Source organism: Myotis myotis, unplaced genomic scaffold (genome assembly GCF_014108235.1).
Source record: "Myotis myotis isolate mMyoMyo1 unplaced genomic scaffold, mMyoMyo1.p scaffold_m19_p_2, whole genome shotgun sequence".
NCBI classification, from domain to species: Eukaryota; Metazoa; Chordata; class Mammalia; order Chiroptera; family Vespertilionidae; genus Myotis; species Myotis myotis.
Window position 1 is genome coordinate 9,339,049 of NW_023416324.1, and position 24,622 is coordinate 9,363,670.

The following is a 24,622-nucleotide window of genomic DNA, read 5'->3' on the forward strand; positions in this document are numbered from 1 at the left end:
TCATGTTCATGGGGTTACACAATGTGTGATCTTTTATGACTTCTATCACTTAATATAATGTCCTCGAGGTGCGTCCATACTGGAGCGTGTATCACTTCATTCCTGTCCGAGGCTGAGGAATAGTCTACGTATGTCAGACGACCTTCTATTTATCCATTCACCAACCGATGGCCGGGGGCTGTTTCCACTCTGGGGCTATTGTGAATAGTTGTGCTCTGAGCATTCATGTTCAAGATTTTGCGTCAACATATATTTTTAATTTCCTTGCAAAGTGGCATTTTGATTTGCATTTCCCCGATGGCTAATGACGCTGAGCGACTTTTCATGTGCTTCTTGGCCATTTGGATATCTGCTTTGGAGAAATGTCTCCAGATCCTTTGCTCATTTTCGGTTCAGTTATTTGTCTTTTTATCATTAAGCTGCAAGAGTTTTTTATTCCAGATATAAGCGCCTCCTCATCAGATTATAATTTGCATACATTTCACCCCATCTCGAGTTATCATCTCACTTTCTTGATGGTGTCCTTTAAGGGAAAACGGTTTTCACTTTGATGAAGTCCAGTTTATGTATTCCTTTGTTTGTGCGTCTGATGGTCTATCTAAGGAGGCGTTTTAGGACCCAAGGTCACGATTTACTCCTGATGTCCTGCCAGCGGACTTTGCAGTCTGCACTCGTGCATTGAGGTTGGTGGCCTATCTCGAGCTCGTTTCTGTGCGTGGCTGAGAGAGGAGCCGGCCTCTCTGAGCTGCAGGTGGATATCCGATGGTCCCAGCACCAGTACGGGAACAGGCTCTTGGTCCCCTGTTGGAATGTCTTGGCATCCTTGCTGAGAAGCAATGGACTGTGAATGTGAGGGTTTATTTCTGGACTCTCTGTTCTATTCCCTTGATCTGCATGTCCATCTTTATGCACTTCTGCTGCTTTCTAAAGCCATCTGGCCTCCTCCAGTCTGGCCCGGTCGCTCCCCTGCGGTGCGCCTGTGGCCAAGGAGTCAACAAGAGGTCCCCCTGCAGCAGTCCCTCCAGCTCCCCCATTGCAAGAATCTCGCCCTGGGGCTGGTGAGCGCTCCCAAAGGGAGACTACAGGCTGCGGAGAGGGGAGGGGGCTGGCAGGCTAAGCCCACTTTCATGAGGCCAAGCCAAAACCTAGGATTTCCAGAGACCTGCTTTCGAAGACCAGATTCTTGACTTTGAGTCTCTGGACTCCCAGCCCAGTGCTCCTCTCTAGAAAAAGGAGCCCATTCCCAGAACCAGTGAATGGAGGGTTGAAGACCCCTCTTGACTGGGGAAGCCGAGATGTCTATGGCTCCTGTGGGGTGGGGAGAGCTGAGGGCTCAGGGTAGACCCTGCGCCCCCTCCAAGGCCTGGCGGTGCTCCCACAGGCCTGAGCGAAGCGGAAGGGACACAACTCTGAGTCTCTGAAGGGTGCCGGTGGGAAAGGGGCTTCCATTGCAGGCCGCCCTTCCAAGGAGCCTGCCTGAGCGCAGGGCAGCTTGGGGGATGCGAGTCTCCCAGGCAGAACCAGCGGTTGCAGGTGCACGTGGCCATCCAGGGGGCAGGTGGGGTCCCTGGAGGGAGGCGGCTTGAATGAGAATCCCTGGGGGTCCGCAGGCAGGGTCGCTGGGAGGCAAGATTGAGAGCCACCACCAGCTGTCCTCAGAGCCCAGGACGCCTGCTGGGTGGGAAATGATCAGCTCCCTCCCCTGTCTGGGAGCCTGAGCACTTGAGCCCCCTGCTGGGCTCCAACTAATTACATGAACTGGCCCAGGCGACTGTAGTGGCCACAGGCTCCAGAGAGCCTGTCAGAGGAGGAGTGGGCGGGTTAGGATCCAGGCCTCAGCTGCAGAGGAGCCCAGGGCACTGAGGGGCAGAGGGTGCAAGCGCCACCTCCCACCCAGGAGCCCCTGGGTCCTGAGGACCAGGCCCCCTTGCCCCACCCCTCTCCACCCCCCAGCAACAGGCTGGGCAGGCCCACCTTCAAGCCCTCTTCCCTCCTGCCCTCCTTCCCACCCACCCTGGGTGCTGGCAGCAGATGCCCCGGCTCTCCCACGCTGGAAGGCAGGCGGTAGTGGCCACATGAAGAATTGTCCCTCTACCCAGGGCAGTTGGCTGGACACAGCACTTCCTTGGAGAGTTGAGGAGTGGTTCAGGGTCTGAACCTTGCATTCAGCCATGAATTTTAAACCCCATTTGCTACGACCAGTAATAAAAGCGGCAAATGTTTGTTGCACATTGACTGTCCACCAGGCACAGTTCTATTTTGCACCTGTCAACACATTTAATGGTCATAGCAGCCCTCTAAGGTAGGGCCTGCTGCCACCTTCCCTGTTGCAGTGTGAAAACAGGGATGTTAACAAACGTGCCCAAGGGCACAGGCCCAGTGAGGATAGGGTCAGGGTTCCAACCCAGCAGGGGGGCTCCAGAGCCTCTGGACCTGACCATTGAGCACACTGGCAGGTTGATAAGCCCCCCGAGCCTCAGTTTCTCTATTTACTAAGTGGGGAGGGGGAGGGTTTACAGTCAACCCTCCCCTGTTGGGGCACGAGAGGTGAAGGCCTGTGTCCCCAGCTCTCAGTGAGCTCACGAAAAGGGTAGCTGTTCCTCCTTCCCACCCGTTCTGCCCTAACTTTCACCCTGTCAGGGACGGCCAGCCTCAGAATGGGTGCCAAGCTGCAGGAAGGGCCCAGTGGGAGACCTCTACGCCAGGCAGACCCCTCTGTCCTCCCACCCTGGCCATGGAGCAGCAGCCCTGAGTCCCCCGCACCTCCTCCACAGTCTTGCTGTGCCTCTTCCTCCCCAAGCCTCAGTTTCCTCATCTGGAAACCGGGGGGGGGGGGGGGGGAATGAAGGTTCGTGCTCATAGAGCTGTTGTAAGAGAGATGGTGCGGAGAGAAAGGCCCGGGGCGGGGCGGGCAGTTAGAGAGAGACAGGAGCCAGCCCGGGGCTCAGGCAATAGAGGCGGAACATGCCAGGTGTTCCCAGACAGAAGCCGGAGGACATGGGGACCAATTGAAAAGATGGGAGCAGATGTGGAGGACATGGCAGGAGCTGGCAGGAGACAGTCCCCTGAGAAGGTGCCAATGAAACGGTGTGATCTCACTCGGCAGAGGTGACTACTGACGAGGGGCCATTGGGTACAGTCCCGGGGACCTCTGCAGGCCTCCCCTCACCAGCCAGGGCTCCTGAGGGGCATGAGGCAGATGGCTGGGCTGGGCTGCCAGAGGGGGGCTGCGGCCCCGTGACCGAGGCCGGAGTGGCCAGGGTCTTCCCAATTGGACATAAGAGCATCTTTACAGACTGGGCATGGCCATGCTGAGTGCCTGGGCCTGGCCTGGCCAGGGACCTGGGGACAGGCTGCCCACTCTGCCCGCCTGCCTGCCCACAGGTCCCCAGCTAGCAGAGGTCACCAGCTGAGAGCCAGTTCAGAGAGGGGCCAGACAGATGGGTTGGGCGCTCAGAGGAACACTTTGGAACTAACTGGGTCATCTACCAAGGACGGCCACTTCCCAGCTTCAGCCCCAAAGGCCCGAGCCTGCTAACTGCCTCCTGGACAGCTTCTAGAATCCTCCTTCCTTCCCTCTCTGAACACGGCCCTGCAAAGTAGGAATGCCCTTGACAGATGCCCACTGTGTCCTCAGCAACAGGCCCACCACTCCTCCCTGTGCTGCCGCACCAACAGTGGGCAAACTCCAGACTGCTCAGAGAGGCCAGGGAGCAGGCCCGGCATCCCACAGCAGTGGGTGGGCTGCAATTTGAGCTCAGGTCTGCTGGGAGCCAGAGCCCTCGATTCTCCCACTGCACGATTCTCCCACTGCACGGGGCTGCCAGGAAGAGGGAGGGACCCTGTTCCTCTCCAGGCATGGGGAAATGTGGCAGCCAGATGGACCATAACCAGAGACAGGGATCCCCTCAACAGCTGGGAATATTTGGGCTGCACCAGCAGCTGCTCCTCCCAGGACCATCAGCATGATCAGTAGCCCCATTTTACAGAAAAGAAAACTGAGTCTGCTAATAAAGAGAAGCCTAGAGTATGAACCTGACTGTTCTCTGGTTGCCACTCTCCATCCGTGGGAACCTGAGGCCCTGAGTTGGGGTGCAGACCAGACTTCCATAGCATATGTGCACTTGGGCATGATTTGGAACCTCTCTGACTCAAGGCTGTGGCCGGAGGGAGCGGGCAGTTCATATAAGCAACAGGCATTGTTCCCAGGGCCACAGAGTGGACCAGCCCCTCCTGAGGAAAACCATCTGATCACGCTTACAAGTTCTTGATTCAACCAATATTTAGCAGCACCTACTGTGTGCCTGCTCTGGGGGAAGGACTGAGGGAGATTCCTTTAATATGGGACAGCCAGGACACAGGATGATAGTGGCGAGTTTTGTAGTTACTGGGTACCAAACATTGCTCCAAGCACTTTAAATATGTTCATTTAGTCCTCACTCCTCTAGGAGGTACGTATTTCTATTTTTACTAGTGAGAAAACTGAGGCCCAGAAAGGTTGAGTCACTTGCCCAAGGTCACACAGCAAGTGAGTGGCAGAGCTGGTTTTTAAACCCAGACTGCCCCTTGTGGAATGGCCCGTCGTGCCCTGCTGAGCCGAGCTGTGGAGGTTCATCTGCTCCCTGGAATTGTCTAGGCAGGTGTCGGCAGCCCCCAAGGCCCTCACCAGCTCCTGGACCTTCTGTGTCTCAGAGACCAGGACTTGCCTCCTGTTCAGGGCTGCCTCCCCCCACCTCCTTCCCACTCCAGTCTCCCGGCCCCACCAGAGCAGGCCTGCAGGTGCCTTGTTAAACCTTGACAAGTGTTAGGTCAGTGCTATGCTTTATCCTCTCCACCGCTGGGAGCTGGATTTAGTGTCTCCGGCAGAAGGTGAGCCTCCCCTCCCCAGGATGGGGCCCTTAATTACAAGTGATATGTGGCTGTTGAAACGTCAGTGCCTCAGGCCCAGCCATTTCAGGAGCAGGCATGAGGAGGAGGCTACAGGTGTGAACAGAGCTGTGTCAGGAGCCGGGAGCAGGGACAGGGCAACCATGCCTGCTGCCTGTAGACACTCTAGGGGGGGACGCAAGGGATCCCACTGCCTCACGTGCAAAAGGGGAAATTGAGACCAAGAGCACACTCCAAGTTGGCTTGGCCTGGGAGTCAGCAGTCCTGTCTCTGCTGCCAGCAGTCGTGCACCCCTGGACTCAGTTTCCCCATCCGTGCATGAGGAGGCAGCCCCGTGTCACTCCCTAGGAATGACGATCTTAATAACAATTTTAATAACAGTGACATTCTTAATAACAAAAAGCTAGTTCCGATCAGGCACTCATCATGTGTCAGGCACGGTACTAAGTTCTTGGGGAGCCTTCTCGTGTTTAATGCTCACGGCAGCCGGTGGGAGAGTGACTGTGGTTATGCCCATTTCACAGAGGAGGATACTGAGGCTCAGAGAGATGCAGCCACTTGGCCAGGATCACATGGTTAGTGAGTGACTGAATGGAGAGCCTCCGCTGCTCTCTTTGAATGCAGAGCCCGGGGATGAGCGGGATGTAAGACCAGTGTCTGCCTGGAGGTGTCCCTGGAAGGTGGGGAGACAGAAAGGGGCACAAGTTTCCAGGTTCCAGGGAAGGAAAGCAAGGTGCTGAGTTGATGTTTGCAGGGGTCATTGGGGGGTGGATTTGCTCAGTGAGTGTCCTCTGCACCCTGAGTGTGGGACCCACGGGGTCCCCAGGGACGCAGGGGTCAGGGTGGGGGTGAGGGGTGGAGAGATGACTTCATCACCCTCTCAACTTACTGGTGGTCACTCTGGGGAGGGTTCTGTGGTGCTGGACTGAGGGATTCCTGGTCTTCTCCAGTTCTCAAGTCTACTGCTCTGTGCGGGGAGGGCCGAGGGTTCAAGGTTAGAGAGGAGGAAGACCTCCTGACCAGCTGTGAGACCGTGAGGCTGGTCAGCAGAGGAGGGCCCAGCTCTCCCTGACGGGGAGCCTCAGGAGTTGGGGTCACTATTCTGATGGACCTGGGGAGTCTGCGCTGGGGCCCATCAGCAGAGTGACCAGTATCCCTGGCGTGAGGAACTCCTCCCCCAAAAGCCCTTTCTCCGCGGCCCCTCCCCTCTACCCTTTCCTCGCCCCTGGAAATTGCTTTATGAGACATAAGCAGCAAGAAAGATTTACTTGCCCTCTGACTCGGAAATCAATCTTGAAATGCTGACAGGACAGGAAACACTCCGGCCGCAGAGCCCTCTGGGAAATCTCCTGCTGGAAGGGAGGCTCTGAGCTGGGGGCGGGGGGCAGGGGTTGGGGCTCTGCTGTGAGGTTGGCAGGGGTGGCCCCTGCCATGTACTCAGTCCTCATGAGTGCCCCACATGAGACAGGCACTCGAGGGGCGAGGCCCAGAAAGCTAGCAACTGCCCAAGGTTCACACCACCTGTGAGCAGACGGGCACCTTGGGGCCAGGTGTCTTGTGCCCGGGGTGGGGAAGGTCCGGGGTAAGTCCTGCTCTGAGCCCAGAACACCAAGGCCCGGTGTTCGGGGGTCACCGTTCTGCTGGACAGGACAGAAGTTTACCAGGGTTGGGGGGTTGGGGGTAGAGGGTGGGGTCCAGCCAGAGCCTTTAAGCTTTCTGGAGGGTTGGGCAGGGTACATATAGCAGCCCTGAAGTTGAACTTGAGCAGGGAGCACTTGACCTGGGTGCCACTGACACTTGCCAAGTCTCGAACATGCTACTCCACTTGCTCCGGCCTCCCAGGCTTCTGCAGGCTCCCGGAGGCTTCTTTCATAAAACTACAAGCACAGCACCTGGTAAAATCACCCATGTGTGTAACATATCCCTCTGGGATCCACTGAAAACATCCCCCAAATAGCCAACCTTGCTGCTATTTAAAACGGATTCATGTCACACCCCATAGATTTCATTTCTGCAGAAATGGCACCCATCTGGGCCTGAACACACTTGCTCTATTGCCACATAAACGACAATGGCCGGCCTCACGCGGTGGCCACAGACAGGTAGTCAGTCTCTAGCCAGCAAACCCCAGGTGCAGGGTAGATGCATATGGGACTGGCAGCCTAGGAGACCAATCAGAAAACTGGGACCATTGACAAACAGCCAGTGAAGGCGTGAGCAGAAAGTTGCCCGGCTGGGGGGGTGGGGCTTTGGGGATTTGAAGTCCTTTGACCCAATCAGTGCAGAGAGTCTCTGGAGAGCTCTTCCTATGCCCCTTTAGTGGGGCCTGGAGAATCAGAGAGGTCTGTTTTCCCTGAGCCTTCTCCTCCCAGTCAGTAATAATGTCCACTACTGTTCACTGAGCACCTCCCCTGGACCAAGCCCTTAGTTCACATAACACCAGTGAGGCTTGCTATCTCCAATGCAGAGGTGAGCAGATGGCATCTTTCCAAAGTCAAGGTAGTGGTTCACATGCTGAACTTGCACTAATCTCCTGGAAGGCCTGTTAAAACCCGGGTGGCTGGACCCCACCCCACCTCACCCCCAGGTTGAGGTTTCTGGTTCATCAGGTCTGGAATGGGGCTCCAGAATTTGCATTCCTAACCAGCTCCCAAGGAAGGCTGGTGCTGCTGGCCCACGGCCACACTTTGAGAGCCACCAGATCAGTCTAGAAAATAGGTCTAGAACACCCATCCAGATCCTCACAGAACCTGTGGCCTGGTCTCCCCTAAGAGTGTGTGTGTGTGTGTGTGTGTGTGTGTGTGTGTGTGCAGGGTTTTATTTCTTCAGCAGTAACCTGAGTGGAGTCCCGCTCTGCCCAGCCTTACTGACTCCCTGCCTAGCACAGCATGCTGCGCCCCCTCCAGCACCCGCCCTGCTCCCCCAGAGCAGTCAGCCAGAGCCTCGGTTGGGCTGTTAATTTTATCTTTCACTGCTGCCAACACACAACAGCTGGCAGGGGAGGGGAAAGGCAGGTGAGTGGGTGCTTGCAGCCAGCTCCCCGTGGAGTGGGAGGCAATGGATGGATCATGCCCGCAGACACAGGGCTCCCTCGTGACCCCCCTCCCTCCACTCAGAAAGGCCCCCATCTAGCAGGGAGGGTCCTGGGCAGCCGCCACCCGCACTGGCAATGACCTAGACCCCAGGTCCCCACCCCGCCGTTGCATCAGCACAAGGTTACCCACTGCTGTCAAGCCGGAGGGGGCGGTGGGCCCGCTCAGCAGCTGCCACAGTAAAGGGCCCGTTGCAGCCATATAAGCACAGACGCTGCGTTTATCTCTCTTGTCACTGATGGCGGCTCCATTTGGGGGCTTTTTGTCAGGTTTTTTTCCCCTTGGCTGCTGTTATTACTCAGTTCAATATTTAATTTTCCCATAAACCAAGGAGTTGTGATTTTTCTCTCTCTTTCTTGTTGGAGTCGCACCCCCACTGTGGGATCTGCCTCCTCCAGCTCCTGCCGGAGACGGGGGCCTGGAGGGCCGGAGGTTTCAGTCCTTCCAAACTGGGCGGGAACTGGAGGGCAGGACCCTGGGTCCCTCCCCTCAATGCCTCCACTTATTCACCTGACAAATATTTACTGAGTAAATTCCAGCGTTTCAGGCCTTGGGATTCGACCGTAGACAAAAAGAGCTTCTGCCCTCATGGTCTTACATCCTAGTGCGGGGACGTCGGAGAAAAAGACAAGTGTGCAGACCAATGCATGAAGCAATTATACACCCTTTATGACGGCCTCTATGAAAAATAACAAAGTGCTGTGGCAGACGATAACAGGGACCCTAGCTTACTCAGGTTGTGGGGTGACACTTGAAAGATAAACAGGACCCAGCCATGCAAAAAGCGGAATGAAGGACTTCAGGCAGAGGAAGCAACAGACGCAAAGGCCCTGGGGTTGGAACAATCTTAGGATGTTCAAGGACCCGTCAAAGAATCTCATTGTGTTTGGAGCATGGTAATGTGGGGAAGATCAAGACAAGGCTAGATATGGGGAAGGGGCCCACAGCATGCAGGGTCTTGTGGGATTCCTTCCACACACAGGCTGCATACGTGCCCGTGCTGGAAAAATGAAAGAAGAAGGGAAACAAACAGGAACTGAAATTGAATTCCTGTGTGGCGGGCCTGCACTAGCTCTGAAGCTATTGAGGAAGGACAAAGCTCCAACCTTCAGGACCCAGGACAGATAGCACCTGTGAGTATGACAAGAGTAGGATGCTCCTAGAACCTGGGAGATAAGCCCTACATAAGTCTGGCAAAGTCCTGGAAGACTGCCTGGAGGAGGCAACACCTAAATGCTGGCTCTAAAGGATGTGGCAGAGTTACTAGCAGAAGGACTGGTAGGTGCAGGGGGAGGCGAACAGGTGAGGAAGGAACCTTCGCAGCTCAGTGTGGCTGCAGCAGGGAAGGCTTCCTGGACGAGGTGTTCTTTTGAGCAGCATCTTAAAGACGCAGAGAGAGTCGGGAAGAGAGGGTGGAAAAGCAAAACTGAGATGCGGGACCCGAAATAAAAAACAGGAAGAAATGAACCCAGGGAACATGGAGGCACATTTATATTCATGGACACTTATATTAAGAGGGTGGTGTTCTTTTTTCTTCTTTGAAATATGGTGTAATGACTAGGAGCTGATTGAAAAGGAAGGCAGTCAATAGAGCAGGCATGCTGAGAGGAAAGAATGGATTTTTGCAAATAATATAATTTTGAACTTGTCTTTTCCCTTCCCCGCCCCTCCTCCAAACCTAATTGATTACCACCCCATGATAAATGGCACTCAGCGCAGAAGTGTGCTCAGCACCACCATAAAGTGGTACCCAAGGAACAGGACGGATTAGCCCTTCCTCCAGACAATGGCCGTTCCAGGGAGGGGACGAAACTCCCCCAGACGTGCCTCTCAGCCCAGGGGTGGGTAGGGGCACGCGAAGCGGTAACATAAATAGTCTCTTTGTGTTTGCGCAGCACTTTGCTGTCCTTACAGGGGCTTCTGTTCATTTCCTCATTTGCTTCTCCTCTCAACAATTCCCGGAGATGAAAGGTCGGCAGGGTATGTTTTATTGAACCCATTTGATAGCTGAGAAGACTGACACCTGGGGAAGGGCTCAGTTGATTTGCCCAAATTCTCAGTGGGAGGTTGGTAGCAAAGCCTGGGCTGGAACCTTAGAGCCAGGCCCCCAGCGGGAGTGCGTGGGGGTGGACCTCATGGTGGGAAGAGAATTTAACTCTAGTGGATGCAGTTACACACAGGCATGGGGCAGGCTGCTCCTCCCAGGAATGCGAGGGTCTACGGGAGACCAGGTTTGCGTTTCACAAATTGCAAAGGCTACGGGATGATTCACAGAGCCGAGAGCCATCGCTTTATCCCCAAAGTGAATTATGATGGCCCACACAAATGTCCGCTTTCAGGAGAAAGTCAGGTGATATTTCAGCGTTAATTTCATAAACCTGATCACCCGGCCATTACCTCACGGCGTCTGTCTCAACCATGGACTCTAAGACATCAGCGCCTGCCTCCCGCGGTGGCCAAGGATCAGACACATGGAGGTGAGCTGTGACAAGCGTTAATTTCATAAACCTGATCACCCGACCATTACCTCACGGCGTCTGTCTCAACCATGGGCTCTAAGACATCAGCGCCTGCCTCCCGTGGTGGCCAAGGATCAGACACGCGGGGGCGAGCTGTGACACGTGGCTGGGTCGGTCGGATGCAAAGCCTGTTACCTTTCCCGATACAAGATTAAATCAGAGACACGTCTGGCAGCCGTCAGTCCTCTTTGCTTAAGGCGAAGACAAAAATAAACTGGGAAGGCCGCTGGCTTGACTCGGAGTCAGTGGAGTCAGGGGAGTTTGTGGCAGTGGCCTCTGTTTGACCATGATGGTGGACTTGTAGAATTGGGAGGCTGGGGTTGACAGTGCGAGAATGCCCCCAGGTATGGTAGGTAAACCTGAAGCTCTGCCCATGTCCAGGTTCTTTACCCTCCCCCACCCCAAGCCACATATGCCGGCTCGGTGTCTCTTCACGTGAGGAGGGTCATCTCAGGTGCACAGGACTCACCCCCAGGAGAGCCTTGTTCTAGCACAGACATGTCCGGAGAGCAGGCTCGAGCCCCCAGGAACGAGGCACTCACAGTGGGGTGTTGGACACTGTCGCAGAAGAGCTGGGGGGACATTAGTGAGCCGGGGGCCTTGGTTGGTGACTCTTTGCCCAGAGCACCAGGCAGCTCTGCTTTATACGCTCATCCCAGAGCCCGGCTTGGAACTCAGGATTATTCTTGCCCAAGAAGTGGCCGGTGCCTGCAGCTGGCCATCTGCCTTTGACTGGACGCAGCTCTGGGGCCATGGAACCTATCCCAGGACAGGCATGTGAAGGGGCTGCTCATTTTGACTTTGATCAGAGGTTATAACAGGGATGGGATGGAGATGAGAATGGAGATGGGATTGGGGAAGGGATGGAGACAGAAATAAGGATTGAGTTGGGGGTGAGGATAGAGCTGGAGGTAGAGATAGGGATGGGGAAGGGAATGGCAGTGGAGATAGGGCTGGAAAGGGGGAGGGGATGGAGGTGAGGATGGAGGTGAGGATGGAGGTGAGGATGGAGGTGGAGAAGGAAATAGAGGAGATGGGATGGAGGTGAGGATGGAGGTGAGGATGAAGGTGGGGATGGGATATAGTTGGGAAGACTAAGAGTGAAGGAAGGCTGCAGACGACAATCCTACAAAGCAGTGGGTTGTGGGGGAAAGAGTGCTGTTCGTAATCAAAGGAAGGGGAAGAAAGGAGGGAGGGGAGAGGCTGATAGTGATGGGGGAGCATCCATCAGCAGTCGGGGAGCCCCAAGTGTCAGCAGCCCCTGACTGCCGGCCCTCAGAGCCCTGCCAGGCGAGATGCTGAGTGACATGTTTCTAGGACACAGTGCCTGAGGACTACATTGACAGGCAGAGTGTGGGGAGCCCGGGCTGTCCATGCTGATATTAGCAGCCCTGCTGTGTCATCGTCCATACAACTGAAATCTGTTATTGTCTTATGAGCTTGATTAACTGTACATATTGCTAACACCTGCTCAGAAATATAACGAGGGACGGGAACACGGCTCCCAATCAGGGTCTGTGTGGGTGGCGTGCGTGACTTGGGTGCAGATCTCCAGAATGGGGATGTGTGTGCACGCAGGTGTGTGTGTGTGTGTGTGTGTGTGCATGTGTGTCTTGGGGGAGGGGGGCACACCAGTGCTGTGCAAAGAACCCTGGTCTGCATTTGTCACACCAGGGAGCCAGTCCAGGCTTGGCCATGGACTTACAGTGTGACCACAGGCGGATCTCTCCCTCTCTCTGACCTCAGTTTGCTGACCTGTAAATGGAAGGTCTGACCCAGTGCTGTGCACTAGAAATACAGTGCCAGCCACATCTGTGGTTGTAAGCTTTCCAATAACCGCACTGAGAAAAGCTGTAAAGGTGAAATTATTTTTAGTAATCTGTTTACTAAGTTCAACATAGCCCAGATGTTATTTCAACAGGTACCCAATATAAAATATTCATAACGTATTTAACATTCTTTTTAAAACTGTCTTCAAAATTCTGTGCGTATTTTGCCCTTACAGCTCATATGAACTTGAAAAGGCCGCATCTGAGTGCTCAGGAGCCACACGGGGTGGGTGATGACTGTATTGAACAGGGCCAGGCCGGGGCATTCTCCAGTCTCCTCATCGAACTGTGGGTGCCCCAAAGTGGGAGACCAGGTTTGTTCTCCCAGCCGGTAGCAAGGAGCCCCCGAGAAAGCATGTTCATAAATAATATTGCGAATAAACGCAGCTGCCATGGGTTGGGTGCACCGTGAAAACGCTTGCAGGCACTACTTCACTGAATCCTCGCAGGTGCCCTATGAGTTCATTCTGTGGGTAAGGAAGTCGAGGTTCAGAGAGGTTAGGTAACATGCCCAGGGTCACGCAGCCGGGGAGTGGTACCCTGGTCTCTGAACCCTGGGTAGTGAGTTTAGAGCTCACACTCTTATCCGTTGCCCCAGACGACCTCCCTGTGTTACAGATAATATGAGTTAGCATTGCTGACCTGCCTGGCGGGCTTCCTGTGTGCCAGGCGTCTTGTCGGCATCATCTCAGGTACTCCTCAAAGCCATCCTACAAGGAAGGTTCTAGGCGCCTGCTTCCTGTTGGCTCCATAAAGCGAGGAAGGACGAATGGGTGATTTTGAAGGTGCCCGCCGCCTAGCTCTGGGCCTCTGGGAATCTTGGGGGGTGTACTTACACCTCACATATGCCATCATGAGTGGTGCCAGAGCTCTATGCCAGACTCTACCTGGCATGGTCCCTTCATCTCTGGGGCAAACGAGTTAAGCAGAGCCACCCTCAGGAGCAGTTCTCAAGGGAGCCGGTTTTAAGGCGTCCACGGAGCAGAGATGTGCCCTGGGAATGCGTGTTCCCGACGGCGAACAGGCGTACTTGGGGCTCGGGTGCCAGTGGGTCTGAGCTCCTCCCTTCTTCCCGAAGGTCTGGCAGCACAGCTTCACGTCCGAGTTTAGGCTCTGGAGCTGGGGCCCTCGGGTTCGAATCCTGACTCCCTGAGCCCAGGAGGTTGCTTCAGCTCTTTCGTTTACTCATCTGTAAATGGGAATACATAACCTCACCTCCTAGACCAGTGGTTCTCAACCTTCTGGCCCTTTAAATACAGTTCCTCATGTTGTGACCCAACCATAAAATTATTTTCGTTGCTACCCCCTAACTGTAATGTTGCTACTGTTATGAATCGTCATGTAAATATCTGATATGCAGGATGGGCTTAGGCGACCCCTGTGAAAGGGTCGTTCGACGGCCAAAGGGGTCGCGACCCGCAGGTTGAGAACCGCTGTGACCTAGACTAATGGTGAGGATTAAATGAATGAACACAGGCAAGGGCTCGGAAGGGCTTCCTGGCTCATAAGCCTGAGCAGCTCGCTGCGGGCGCTTGCTGTCGGATCCAGGTTTTCAGGGTAGTTCTAGAAACATTAGATTGTGGAATCTGCGACTCCTGGGTAATTGAAGTGTTCGGATGCGTTCTTCCCCCTCGGAGTTCCTACCCCACTTACCATCTGTTTCATCCCATCTTACACTTAATTACAATTCTTCGCCTATTGTTCTCCCATTGTCTCCTGTTCCTCTGCTTCCCCCGCTGACAGCACGCGGCGGCTGCCCCAATGAATGAATGGCTCCTACCTGGCTCCCTTTCCCTAGACCTTAAAATAGAGTTGCCAGGCGGCTGTCGCCCCCGCCTGCCGGTGAGCTCCTCCTCGCGGTGTCTGCTTCATCGCTGGGCGCCTACCGCGAGCACCTGGCACCACGCCCCACACCTAGTAGGTGTCCGGAAATGTTTGTCGAATTTAATTAAACTTCACTGGGGTGGAAACCCCCAGCCGGAAGGAAAGGCCTCTTCGTTTCCTTGGCTCCCCCCGCAGCTCAGGACCCAGGCCGGATAAGCCAGAACGGACAGGCTTTCCCAAGCGAAGTTCTCAGAGGATGGCCTAGGGGCTGATTACAAAGGGTTGGGGAGGTAACAGGAGGAATCCCAGGATAGGGGATTCCTGCCACGTGCTACGTAAGCCCTAGTTTATCAATTAGCTGGTTCTTCAGATATGGCTGCCAAGGATGAGTCCCATTTCATAAACTGGGGAACTGAGGCACACAGTTGTTTTTTGTTTTGTTTTTAGTACATTTTTTATTGATTTCAGAGAGGAAGGGAGAGGGAGATAGAAACCTCAATGATGAGGGAGAATCATTGATCGGCTGCCTCCTGCATGCCCCACACTGGGGATCGAGCCCACAGTGAGGGCATATGCCCTGCCCAGGAATTGAACTGTGACCTCCAGGTTCATAGGTCCAAGCTCAACCATTGAGCCACACCGGGAGGGCCTGAGGCTCACTTGCCCGAGGACATGCAGGCAATGCTGACTTGGCTGGGACTTGGGCCCAGGTGTACCTCATGGCTCCATAAGCCCTCGTCCCCATCCCCACGGGGCCTGGAGCCCATGGTGAAGAGAGCTGGTGGCAGGCAGGACGAAGCACAACCAGCCAGCGCGCCCAGAACAAAGCCTCCTGGCGCCCAGGGCCTGTCAGAGTCGGCCACTTCCTCCTACGGCCCGCCATGGGTGCAGCTATCTCTCTGGCCTAAGTTCAGTCTTCACAATGCAGCTCAGACCACGTCACTGCTCTTGTCAAAAACCCCCAGTGGCTCCCCACTGCCCTCAGAACCAAGAACAGCTCGGCCCAGGGTGCACTCGTCAACCCGCCCTCCAGCGGCTGGGGCAGGGGGAGGAACACACCAGCAAAGAAGCCCTGATCCGTAGCTGTGGCTGATCTGCATGGTGTAGAGACGCCCTGGTAGCCCGTTTCGAGCCGCCGTGTAACAACCGGCTCACAGAATCCCTGAGAATGCCACAGCGGGCTCTCCTGCGGCTGTGGGAACTTGAGCCAAGGAGCGTGACCCACCGTCAGCCGCCCCGGTCAGTGCCCAGCACGTGCCCCCAGTTCCAGCACATTCCCCTGGTTCCTTGACCTGCCATCACCACGGCCTGCCTCCCATCCCTCCTACTGCCCCCCCCCCCCGCCACCAACCTGCCGCAGGTTTCTGCACGCGCTCTTCCCGCCACCTGTCATGCTTGTCCCGCACACATTGCTTCCTCAGGTCACAGCGCAGCATCACTTCCCCGGGCTTGGGCAGTGCCCCTTTAACGCTCTGTTCGCCTCCCAGCACTTGGTGCACTTACATGAATGATGTGACCCTTTGGTTCAGGCTCTTATCCACCGTGGGGCAGGGCCTCTCTGGACCCCAGCAGGGACAACATTCTCACTGCGGTTGATGAGAGTGGCAGCCTCTGGTGGGGCAGCATGTGCCCCCACCCCTGCCCAGCACTCAGCATGGGGCCTGGCCCCTCTTAGGTAGGCGGTGGATTCTTCCTGAACCTTCCACTAAGACTTTTTGCTTTTGTGCTTCCCTTCTGGCAGCTCCTCCTACCTCCATCGAAGTGGTGGCTGCGGACCCGCCAGCCCCCTTCAACCGCTACCAGGCCCAGAACTTCACGCTGGTCTGCATCGTGTCCGGAGGGAAACCAGCGCCCATGGTGAGTGCCCCTCCCTGGCTCGGTCAGCTGCCTAGGGACGGGGAGAGGGCGAGGCCCGCAAAGTTAACTCTGCCGCATCTGCCTTGGTCTGGCCCTGTCCACTCCACCAACCGCCTCTCCTGCTCCCGGTCTCTCAGCACCGGGAACCCCACTTCTGCTGGACCCTGGGATCCTCGAACTAGACAATGGGAGCAGTTTTTAGGGGACCCCAGCATCATGCTCACCCCGGTTATTGGGCAGGATGCAGGCACATGAGGCCCAGAGAGGGGAAGGGACATCTCAGAGTCACCCCTCAGAGCGGGGCAGTAGGCAGGTGGTCATGTCAGAGCTGGGTCCCAGCTCATGTCCTCCGGCCGCAGGTCCAGTGTGGAGGGAGGAAGGAGGAGAATGGAGGGAGGGAGGAGGGAGGGAGGACAGAGACGGGAGGAAAGACAAAGGAGGGAGGGAGGAAGGAGGGAAGGTAAGAGAGGGAGTCCCTGTGGGCCAGCTTCCTCCTGCAGCCACTCTAACTGCGCTGAGGGCTCCGTCCAGCACCTGAGCTGTTGCCACGCCGATGCAGGGGCAGGGTGGAGGGGAGCCACTGCTGAGAGCTGGCTCCAGCCCAGCCTGGCGCATGCGCTAAATGGCCCTGAGCAGGAGGGTCTCCCCTCCGCTGCTCATTCCTGCCAGGAGGTTTAGAGGCTGGACCATGTGCACATTTTTCAGCTTTTTAAGGAGCAGTAGGACCGTTTGGTCTGAATGAAATACACAAAGCTCTGTGTATAAAACATTTAACAGTGAAGGGGCATGCGCCTGGACTGCTCCCTGAAGCGCCGTGGCCCTCAGGGTTCCACGCAGCCACACTGAGAACCTGCGGGCTGCGCCGCCCCAAGGCCCCTCCAGTGCACACTGGCGGAGGACTTAGGGCTCAGCCCTGAGAGTTTCTTGCTTCACTAGGATCAGTGAGGGGTGGGAAGGAAGGGTGAGAGTTCAAGGTGGAGGCTAGGCATTCCAGACCCTGCCTGTCTCACAGGCATCGTCCAGTGGGGTGACCGGGGGTCTCAGGCCAGCCTCACCCAGCTGCCCAGGACAGGGCAGTAAACAGGTGCAGAAAGATCCAAGACATCGGGCAGGTGCACGCAGGCCTGGGCGGGGCAGTGGGCAGGTGCAGAGAGGCACAGGTGAGGCAGTAAATAGGTGGGCAGAGATGAGCCTTTGGTGAGGCCCATTGCTCTCCACTCACACCTGTATCCCGAGGGGACAGCTAAATAGGCACCTTCAAAGCCAGCACTGGTGGGAGCAGGACATGGCCCCGCATGTCCCCTGTGGAGCCCATAAAGAGGTCTGGCCTCCCTGAAATCAAGCAAGTTGGTCTTTTTCTCCAAAGAAAAACTCATGTTTCCAAAGGGCCGAAAGGAAGTTTCCTCACGGCACTGCGGCTGTGGGAACACCCCTCCCCCAGCTTGCCTGCTCCTGCCATTTAAGACACGGCACTAAAACATTCCAATATATATAGTAAAAAGCACATATATACATATTCCTCATCTTACGTTTGCCTGGAAGGTCAGAATTTGAAAGAATTCTTTGATATAAATAACAAATGTGCTTCTGAAGCACTTTTCAAAAAAAAGAAAAAGAAAGAAAAAACCCAAATCAGCCTATTATGTGCATAGGAGATTCTTCGTTGGAGCTATAAACTCTGACAGATTCTCTGCGCTGCACATTCCACTTCCTCCCCCTCCTCCACCTCCCCCTGCCTCTCCTCAGGCATCCTCCTCCCCTCCCCTCCTCCCTCCCTCCATCCTCCTCCTCTTCCCCCTCACCTGCACCAGCATCCTGAAAGCTGCTTCCGTCCCTCCGCACTCCCTGTCTCCCTCTATTTATTTATCTGATTTATTAAAAATACACCCAATCCTGCAGGCCCCTGGGCACCTGTACCGAAATAAAAAGACAGCAAATTAAATTAAATGCCGCCTCTCAAAACTTAAATTCCTCGCTAGCAGAGAAAGCAAGGAGACGGTCCCTTTCGCCTCCTCCCCCTCACGTAGCTCCCTCCCCCCCACACACCTGCTCTCTCCTCCTCCAAAACCTGCAAAGGGACCACGCACACAGAGCTCCTTTCCTCATCCTGCCCACGTCTCGTTTCCTCTCCGCACCCTCCACCTGCTCTCCCATCCACTTGCTCTCGCCAGCTGGGCACAGACCACCCCTTGGTGGCTGCCCTACTGTCCAGGGCCCTTCTGTCCACTCCCTGCTTCTAGGCATCCCACACCCCATGAAGTAGGGAAACTGTGGCTGGGAGGTGGTAAAGATGGGCACAGCCCCTGCCCCCTGGACCTGCCCATCCTCTTGAACCAGCCGACTCCGTCTCGGATGCTGGAGGGACATGAACCAGGAGGTCCACCAGGAGGAGGAGGCTCCGGAAGGACCTGCCTCCTGCAGCCACACCCTCTGAGAACCCAGTGGGAGGTCGAGGTCATCTGCACAAAACCTTTTCCTGTACCTTCCTTGTCATTTCAGGTTTATTTCAAAAGAGATGGGGAAGTGATCGACGCGGTGCCGCTGGAAGAGCCGCTGGCGGGCTCTGGCCCCCTCCAGGACAGCAGGCCCTTCCGCAGCCTCCTGCACCGAGACCTGGATGACACCAAGGTGCAGAGGTCACTGTCCCTGATGGACACTGAGAACCGGGGTGGGCGTCCCTACACGGAGCGCCCCTCCCTCGGCCTGACCCCAGACCCCAGCATCCTCCTCCAGCCGACCACCGAGAACATCCCCGAGACGGTGGTGAGCCGCGAGTTCCCCCGCTGGGTCCACAGCTCCGAGCCCATCTACTTCCTGCGCCACAGCCACACCCCGGGCAGCGACGGCACCGTGGAGGTGCGAGCCCTGCTCACCTGGACACTCAACCCGCAGATCGACAACGAAGCCCTCTTCAGCTGTGAGGTCAAGCACCCAGCGCTGTCGATGCCCATGCAGGCAGAGGTCACGCTGGGTAAGGCGTGGGGCGCCCTTCTGCAGGCCCCCTGCAGGGCGGGGGTTGGGAAACCTTGGAGTAGGGCCCTGGGCGGCTGGTCGTCATGGAGACAGGGAGGCGGTGGAGCAAACCGCCTTCGGGGTCAGGCACGGAGGGCAGGGTCTGCGTTCATAAGGAGCTTTGCTGAGCTGGATCGGAGAGCATGGGAGATCCCAGGGACGCCCGCGGAGATCGCTGGGTAAGGTCAGGACACGAGAGGCCACGGGAGTTTGGTCCATCAGGACCAAGAATATGCATCAGTGTTAGAAAACACGGAAGGCTTTTGCCCTGGACGGACGGTGTGGCTTAGTTGGTTGAGCATCATCCCTTGCACCGAGGTCGCCGGTTTGATTCCCAGTCAGGGCATGTGCCCCGACTGCCACTTCAGTCCCCGGTCGGGGTTCGTGCAAGAGGCACCCGATCCACATGGATGTCTCTCTCTCTCTCTCTCCCTCTCTCTTCCTCTCTCTCTAAAATCAATAAAAACTTTTTAAAACCATGGGAGGTTTTCAAGGTTGAAAATGGACCGTGGGAAGCAGAGGGCGGTTTGCTGGGTGAGTGAACACAGGGCTGGGACTTCCCAGGGACAGCGGCTGAGTCGGGTCACAGGAAGGTCAGGGAAGGTTTTCCCATCACAGCTGGGGACACAGGAGGCGACTGAGGTTTTCTGTGTGAAATGAAAGACCCATTGGCTCAGGGGACAGAGGTTTCTGCTGGAATGGAAGGCCCATTACCTCAGGGGTAGTTACCAGGTAAGGGTCATGGACATGGCAGGCCAGAGGCCGGGGGGATCGGGGTCCCTTTCTTCGGGGGCCCGTGTGCCCAGGCCCAAGACTGAGGGGAGGAGATGGGCCTTCAGGAAACAGGGCCCTGAGGAACCTGACCTGGAAGGGGGAAGGTGTCTGCCCTGACCTTGGGGGGTTCAGGCCTCTCCTGGACGTGGGCACCCTTCCCCGCCCTCTGCTGGCCGCAGGCCGACAGTGCGGCCCCCGCAGGACAAAGAGCGGACAGAGTAGCCCAGGGCCAGTGCCCGCCCCATGCAGCGCTTCCTACCTGCGGACCGACCTACAGGGTGTTAACAAAGAAGGCGGAAAGTGACTTGAGCCCCCTAAGCTTGCGTTTCCCTGGGACGATCTCGAAAGGTCGTGAAGTTCAATGAGATCTTGCACAAGGTGTGAACACAGGGCCCGGTGCTTCTGTGCCCTGACAGATCTCGGCCCCCAGACCTCTGCTTCCTGATTTTCCCAACATCCAGGGAGGGGGGGAGGTGGACACTGGTCGTTATCATTGTTCCCAGTTGCACTGGGGGAATGCCAGGTGGTGTGACTGGGCCAGGGCACACAGAATAGGGCAGAACTTGCTCCCCCCTCCCCCCCCACCCGGGCCAGGACCCGCCTCGCTCCTGTGGGTGCCGCCTCAGAAACCAACCACAGGCCTTATCTGCCCTTCCCCGCCTCAAAGCAGGCCCAGCTCTTCCCAATGAGGCTCCGTCCGCCCCCTGGGGCACCTCAGATGTCTTGCTTGTGATTTAATTAATAGTCCTTTGGTCTCCTTCTCAGAGAAGGAAGTTGGCAGGGCCTGGGAGACCACCCACATGGCCCGCTGCTCTGATTTCGCTCGGAGCATCTGAGTGGGAAGGAGAGGGTAGGCGAGCAGGCAGGGGCAGCGGGGGGGAGGTCCCAGGCCAGCCCGGACCCAGGACAGAGCTTTCCCCTCCAATAACTCAGTGAGGTGTTCACAGAGAGTGGCCCTGGCCTGCCACTCTGGTCAGAACACTATGGCCCAGGAAGCTACCGGATCTGTCCCCAGCTCCCACCCTCCTCACCCCCTGACCCTCTGCCTCAGTGCCACCCCCTGGCTATTTCCTCCACCTGGAACCCTCCTCAGGACCTTCCCGTTCCAGCGGAAATGTCACCTCCTTAGAAGAGACACTGACTACTACCTGCCCCGTCCCCACTTCCCACCCCCTTAGCAGGATTCTGTGCATAACGCTAACCAAGAAACCCTGGGAGTTTCTTGTCTGTGTACTTGTTTGCAACTAAGTCATAAGCTCAAGTCAGCAGGCACTTGGTTTGATCACCGCTGTGCCTAGCCCTGCCCCACAGCCTGGCACAGGGTTGGCTCGATAATCACTTGTTGAAAGAATGAGTGAGTGAGTGAGTAAGTGAATGACTCTGGGGCAGAGTCCTGCCCTGAAAGTGAGGAAAGGTGGAAAGCTGGCTGTGTGACCCCTTTGTTACCCATGGGCCTCGGTTTCCCCATCTGAAACCTGAGGGGACAGATCCCAGTGGCTCGTCCATCCTGATGTTGTCTGTCCACAGGACAGCAGTGACCTGGGGCATCTGTCTCCCACGCTCAGAGGTGCAAGGGGGCTTTTGAGAAGTGACACAAGGGCGTAAGGAAGAGGGGCAGGGAGGACAGAGAGCCAGGATCCCCCACACCTTGTCCACTGGGGCAGAGACCGTGTTCTGTGCACCGTTGAATCCCCAGCTCCCAGCCAGGGTCTGACTCGTTGTCGCAGGGCTCGGGGAATGTATGCAAATGAAAGCAGGCAGGCTCGAATGGATGAATGAATGAATGAATGAATGATGAGCATCCTGGAACTGGACTAGAACTGGACTGGCTCTTTCTCCTCCATTTCCCTGCCCCTGCTTTCCTTGCCCAGTCTCCCCCACCCCACCCTCACCCCCCCACACACACACACCTCTGACCTGGTCTTCCTCTCCCTACAGTTGCCCCTAAAGGACCCAAAATCGTGATGACGCCCAGCAGAGCCCGGGTTGGGGACACAGTGAGGATTCTGGTCCATGGATTCCAGGTCAGCCTCTCTCGGAGACCCTGGGAGGGTATGGGAGGTGGGAGGACCCCCCAGCCAGGCACTGGGCTCCCTGACAGCAGACTCTGAGACCCTCCCCACCACCTCCAGCCCAGCCGGTGGGCCTCCATCTGCTAATCCGTCTGCTAATTCGATGAGAAAGGACATGAGGTTCCTGCGTTTTTGCTTACCCATCTAGAACCCGGCATAGACATGCCTCATGCACTTGACCTTCTCTCCAGCCCTAAGTCCTTTTCTGCCTGGTGTGGCAGGAAGCCCCTCCTAACCCGCCCGATAAGCATGTGTCCCCAGGCCTGGCCGGCCGTGGCTCTGAGCCCTCGCTGCTCTGGCAGAATGGCTCCTCCTGTGACCAGACTTTCCCCTGCTCTGGCCAACAGAACGAGGTCTTCCCAGAGCCCCTGTTCACATGGACGCGGGTCGGGAGCCGCCTCCTGGACGGCAGCACCGAGTTCGACGGGAGGGAGCTGGTGCTGGAGCGGGTTCCCGCCGAGCTCAACGGCTCCATGTACCGCTGCACAGCCCAGAACCCGCTGGGCTCCACCGACACGCACATCCGGCTCATCGTGTTCGGTAGGCTGCGCCCAGCTGGGGAGCGGGAGGACCACCCAGGGCTCTGGCTGACACTGTCCCGAGGAGGGGGGGACAGAAAGGGCCTGAGAGGGTGCCCCACAGGGACGCACTGGGGTTCCAACCAGAGGTCTGTGGGTTCAAACCCCAGGTCCACCACTTAGCAGCTGGGCAAACTGGGGCAAATGGCATCACCTCCCTCAGTTTCTCCATCTGTACAATGGGGCTGCCACCTCCAGCCCACAGGGGCGTGTCCGCACCAAGACAGCACGTGAAACCACACGGCAGGTGTGGGACAGAGGGGCGCTCCTTTACTGCGCTCCGAAGCCATCCACTCTCTGGTTCTCTTTCTGTCCATTCCCACAGAAAACCCAAATATTCCAAGAGGAACGGAGGACTCCAATGGTAAGTCTCCACTCAGCTCCTTGCTGGAAAGTGTGATTTTCAAGGCTGGAAGCTCTGGTCCCCAAACCTCCCATTGCCTACCCCTGCCCCGCCCGCCTCAAGCCTTGGCAGGAGACTGGCTTCTAGTTCACAGAGTCTGGTCAGAGGTGGTCAGGAGTGGGCCCTGAGGCAATAAAGGGGACTCGGCATCCCAAAGTAGCAGCAGGGATTTCCAGCGACTTAGTGTGTCCCCAACACCATCCACAGCGAGAGACTCCAGTTTTTTTTAAATCCTCACCTGAGGGCATTTTTCCCATTGATTCTCTAGAGCAGTGGTTCTCAACCTTCCTAATGCCGCGACCCTTTAATACAGTTCCTCATGTTGTGGTGAATCCCAACCATAAAATTATTTTTGTTGCTACTTCATAACTGTAATGTTGCTACTGTTATGAATCGTAATGTAAATATCTGATATGCAGGATGTATTTTCATTGTTACAAATTGAACATAATTAAAGCATAGTGATTAATCACAAAAACAACATGTAATTATATATGTGTTTTCCGATGGTCTTAGGTGACCCCTGTGAAAGGTTTGTTCGACCCCCAAAAGGGTCGTGACCCACAGGTTGAGAACCGCTGCTCTAGAGAGAGTGGGAGGGAGGGAGAAGAGGGGGAGAGAAAGAGAGAAACATTGCCATGAGAGAGAGACATCGATTGTTTGCCTCCTGCTCACTCCCCGACCAGGGCCAGGGATCGAACCTGCAACTGAGATACATGTCCTGGGCCGGGAATCGAACCAGTGACCCTTTGGTCCACTGGCTGACACTCTAACCACTGAGCAAAACTGGCCAGGTCAGCGCCTCCAGTGTTTTTAGCTCAACTTCCTGATCCCAGGGACACATGTCCAGCCTGGACAATGGGGCTGTGCCTGGGACCCGGGACCACTCCGGAGGGTAGTTGGGAGCACGGACAGCTGGCTCTGCTGGGGCGCTTCAGACTGCCCTCCCAGGATTCCCCCAATCTGGGCACCACCCCAAGGGACCCAGGCACTGCTCCCAGGCCACCAGCCCTCCTGTCCCCACACTGGGCCCATCTCACAATTCAGAATGGAGGCCCCCAGCCCTGGTCCTCACTGGAGGGCCCTGATGGCCACCAGGGAGCCTGCCCTCAGCCCAGCAGGCCCAGGGCAATGAAGGGGTCACATCAGGTGGGACAGGTGGCCGAGCTGGGCTCAGATGCAGTGCCTCCTGAGGCTGAAGTCCTGACGCTGCTCCCCTGTGAGGCTCCGCGTCCCCAGGCCCCATCAGAGAGCACCGCGGTGGGTCCGCGGGCTCTGACCTCCTCCCTGCGCCGGCACAGGTTCCGCCTCTGGCCCTGCTGGTGTCCGGCTCACCCTGGTGCTCGCCCTGACAGTGGTCCTGGAGCTGACGTGAAGCTCGGCCCGGCTCCCGCCACTCCACCTGGCACGGACGCCTCTGCGATCGCTTTTCATTTCTTTTCTAAACTATTTCCAGTCTTGTTCTTAGTCTCTTTCTGTCTGTGTCTTGGCTTCTTCAGTCGGTTTGATTAAAACAAACAGAACGATTTTCCCCACCTGGGTCTGTGGCTCTGTGTCCTTCATTCGTTCTATCACGGCAATGGGTGCCTCCTGGCGCCCAGCATCGGGACAGGCACGGGGTGGAGGGAGGTGATGAAGGGGATGGAGCATGCTCCTCCCTGGATGAGGGGCGGAGATGCAGCTCTGTCTCATGCATATCCTAACAGCCAGGAGTGGGGAGTAGCCAGAGACGTTCAGGAAATTAAAGGTTCCTCAGGGCCAGGTGTAATGGTCAG

At 56.4% G+C, this 24,622-nt stretch overlaps 1 protein-coding gene across 1 annotated transcript in view; it reads left to right on the forward strand.

The window, feature by feature from the left end:
• IGSF21 (immunoglobin superfamily member 21) overlaps nt 1-24,386 on the forward strand; it is a 207,823-nt gene extending 183,437 nt beyond the window's left edge. Inside the window, exons 5-10 of the mRNA XM_036350791.1 lie at nt 15,893-16,008; nt 18,508-18,979; nt 21,733-21,818; nt 22,214-22,406; nt 22,770-22,808; nt 24,149-24,386. Of these exons, the coding sequence (XP_036206684.1) occupies nt 15,893-16,008; nt 18,508-18,979; nt 21,733-21,818; nt 22,214-22,406; nt 22,770-22,808; nt 24,149-24,222 (980 nt within the window). The 3' untranslated portion in view covers nt 24,223-24,386. The remainder of the gene's footprint in view (nt 1-15,892; nt 16,009-18,507; nt 18,980-21,732; nt 21,819-22,213; nt 22,407-22,769; nt 22,809-24,148) is intronic.
• The last annotated feature ends 236 nt before the right edge of the window (nt 24,387-24,622 follow it).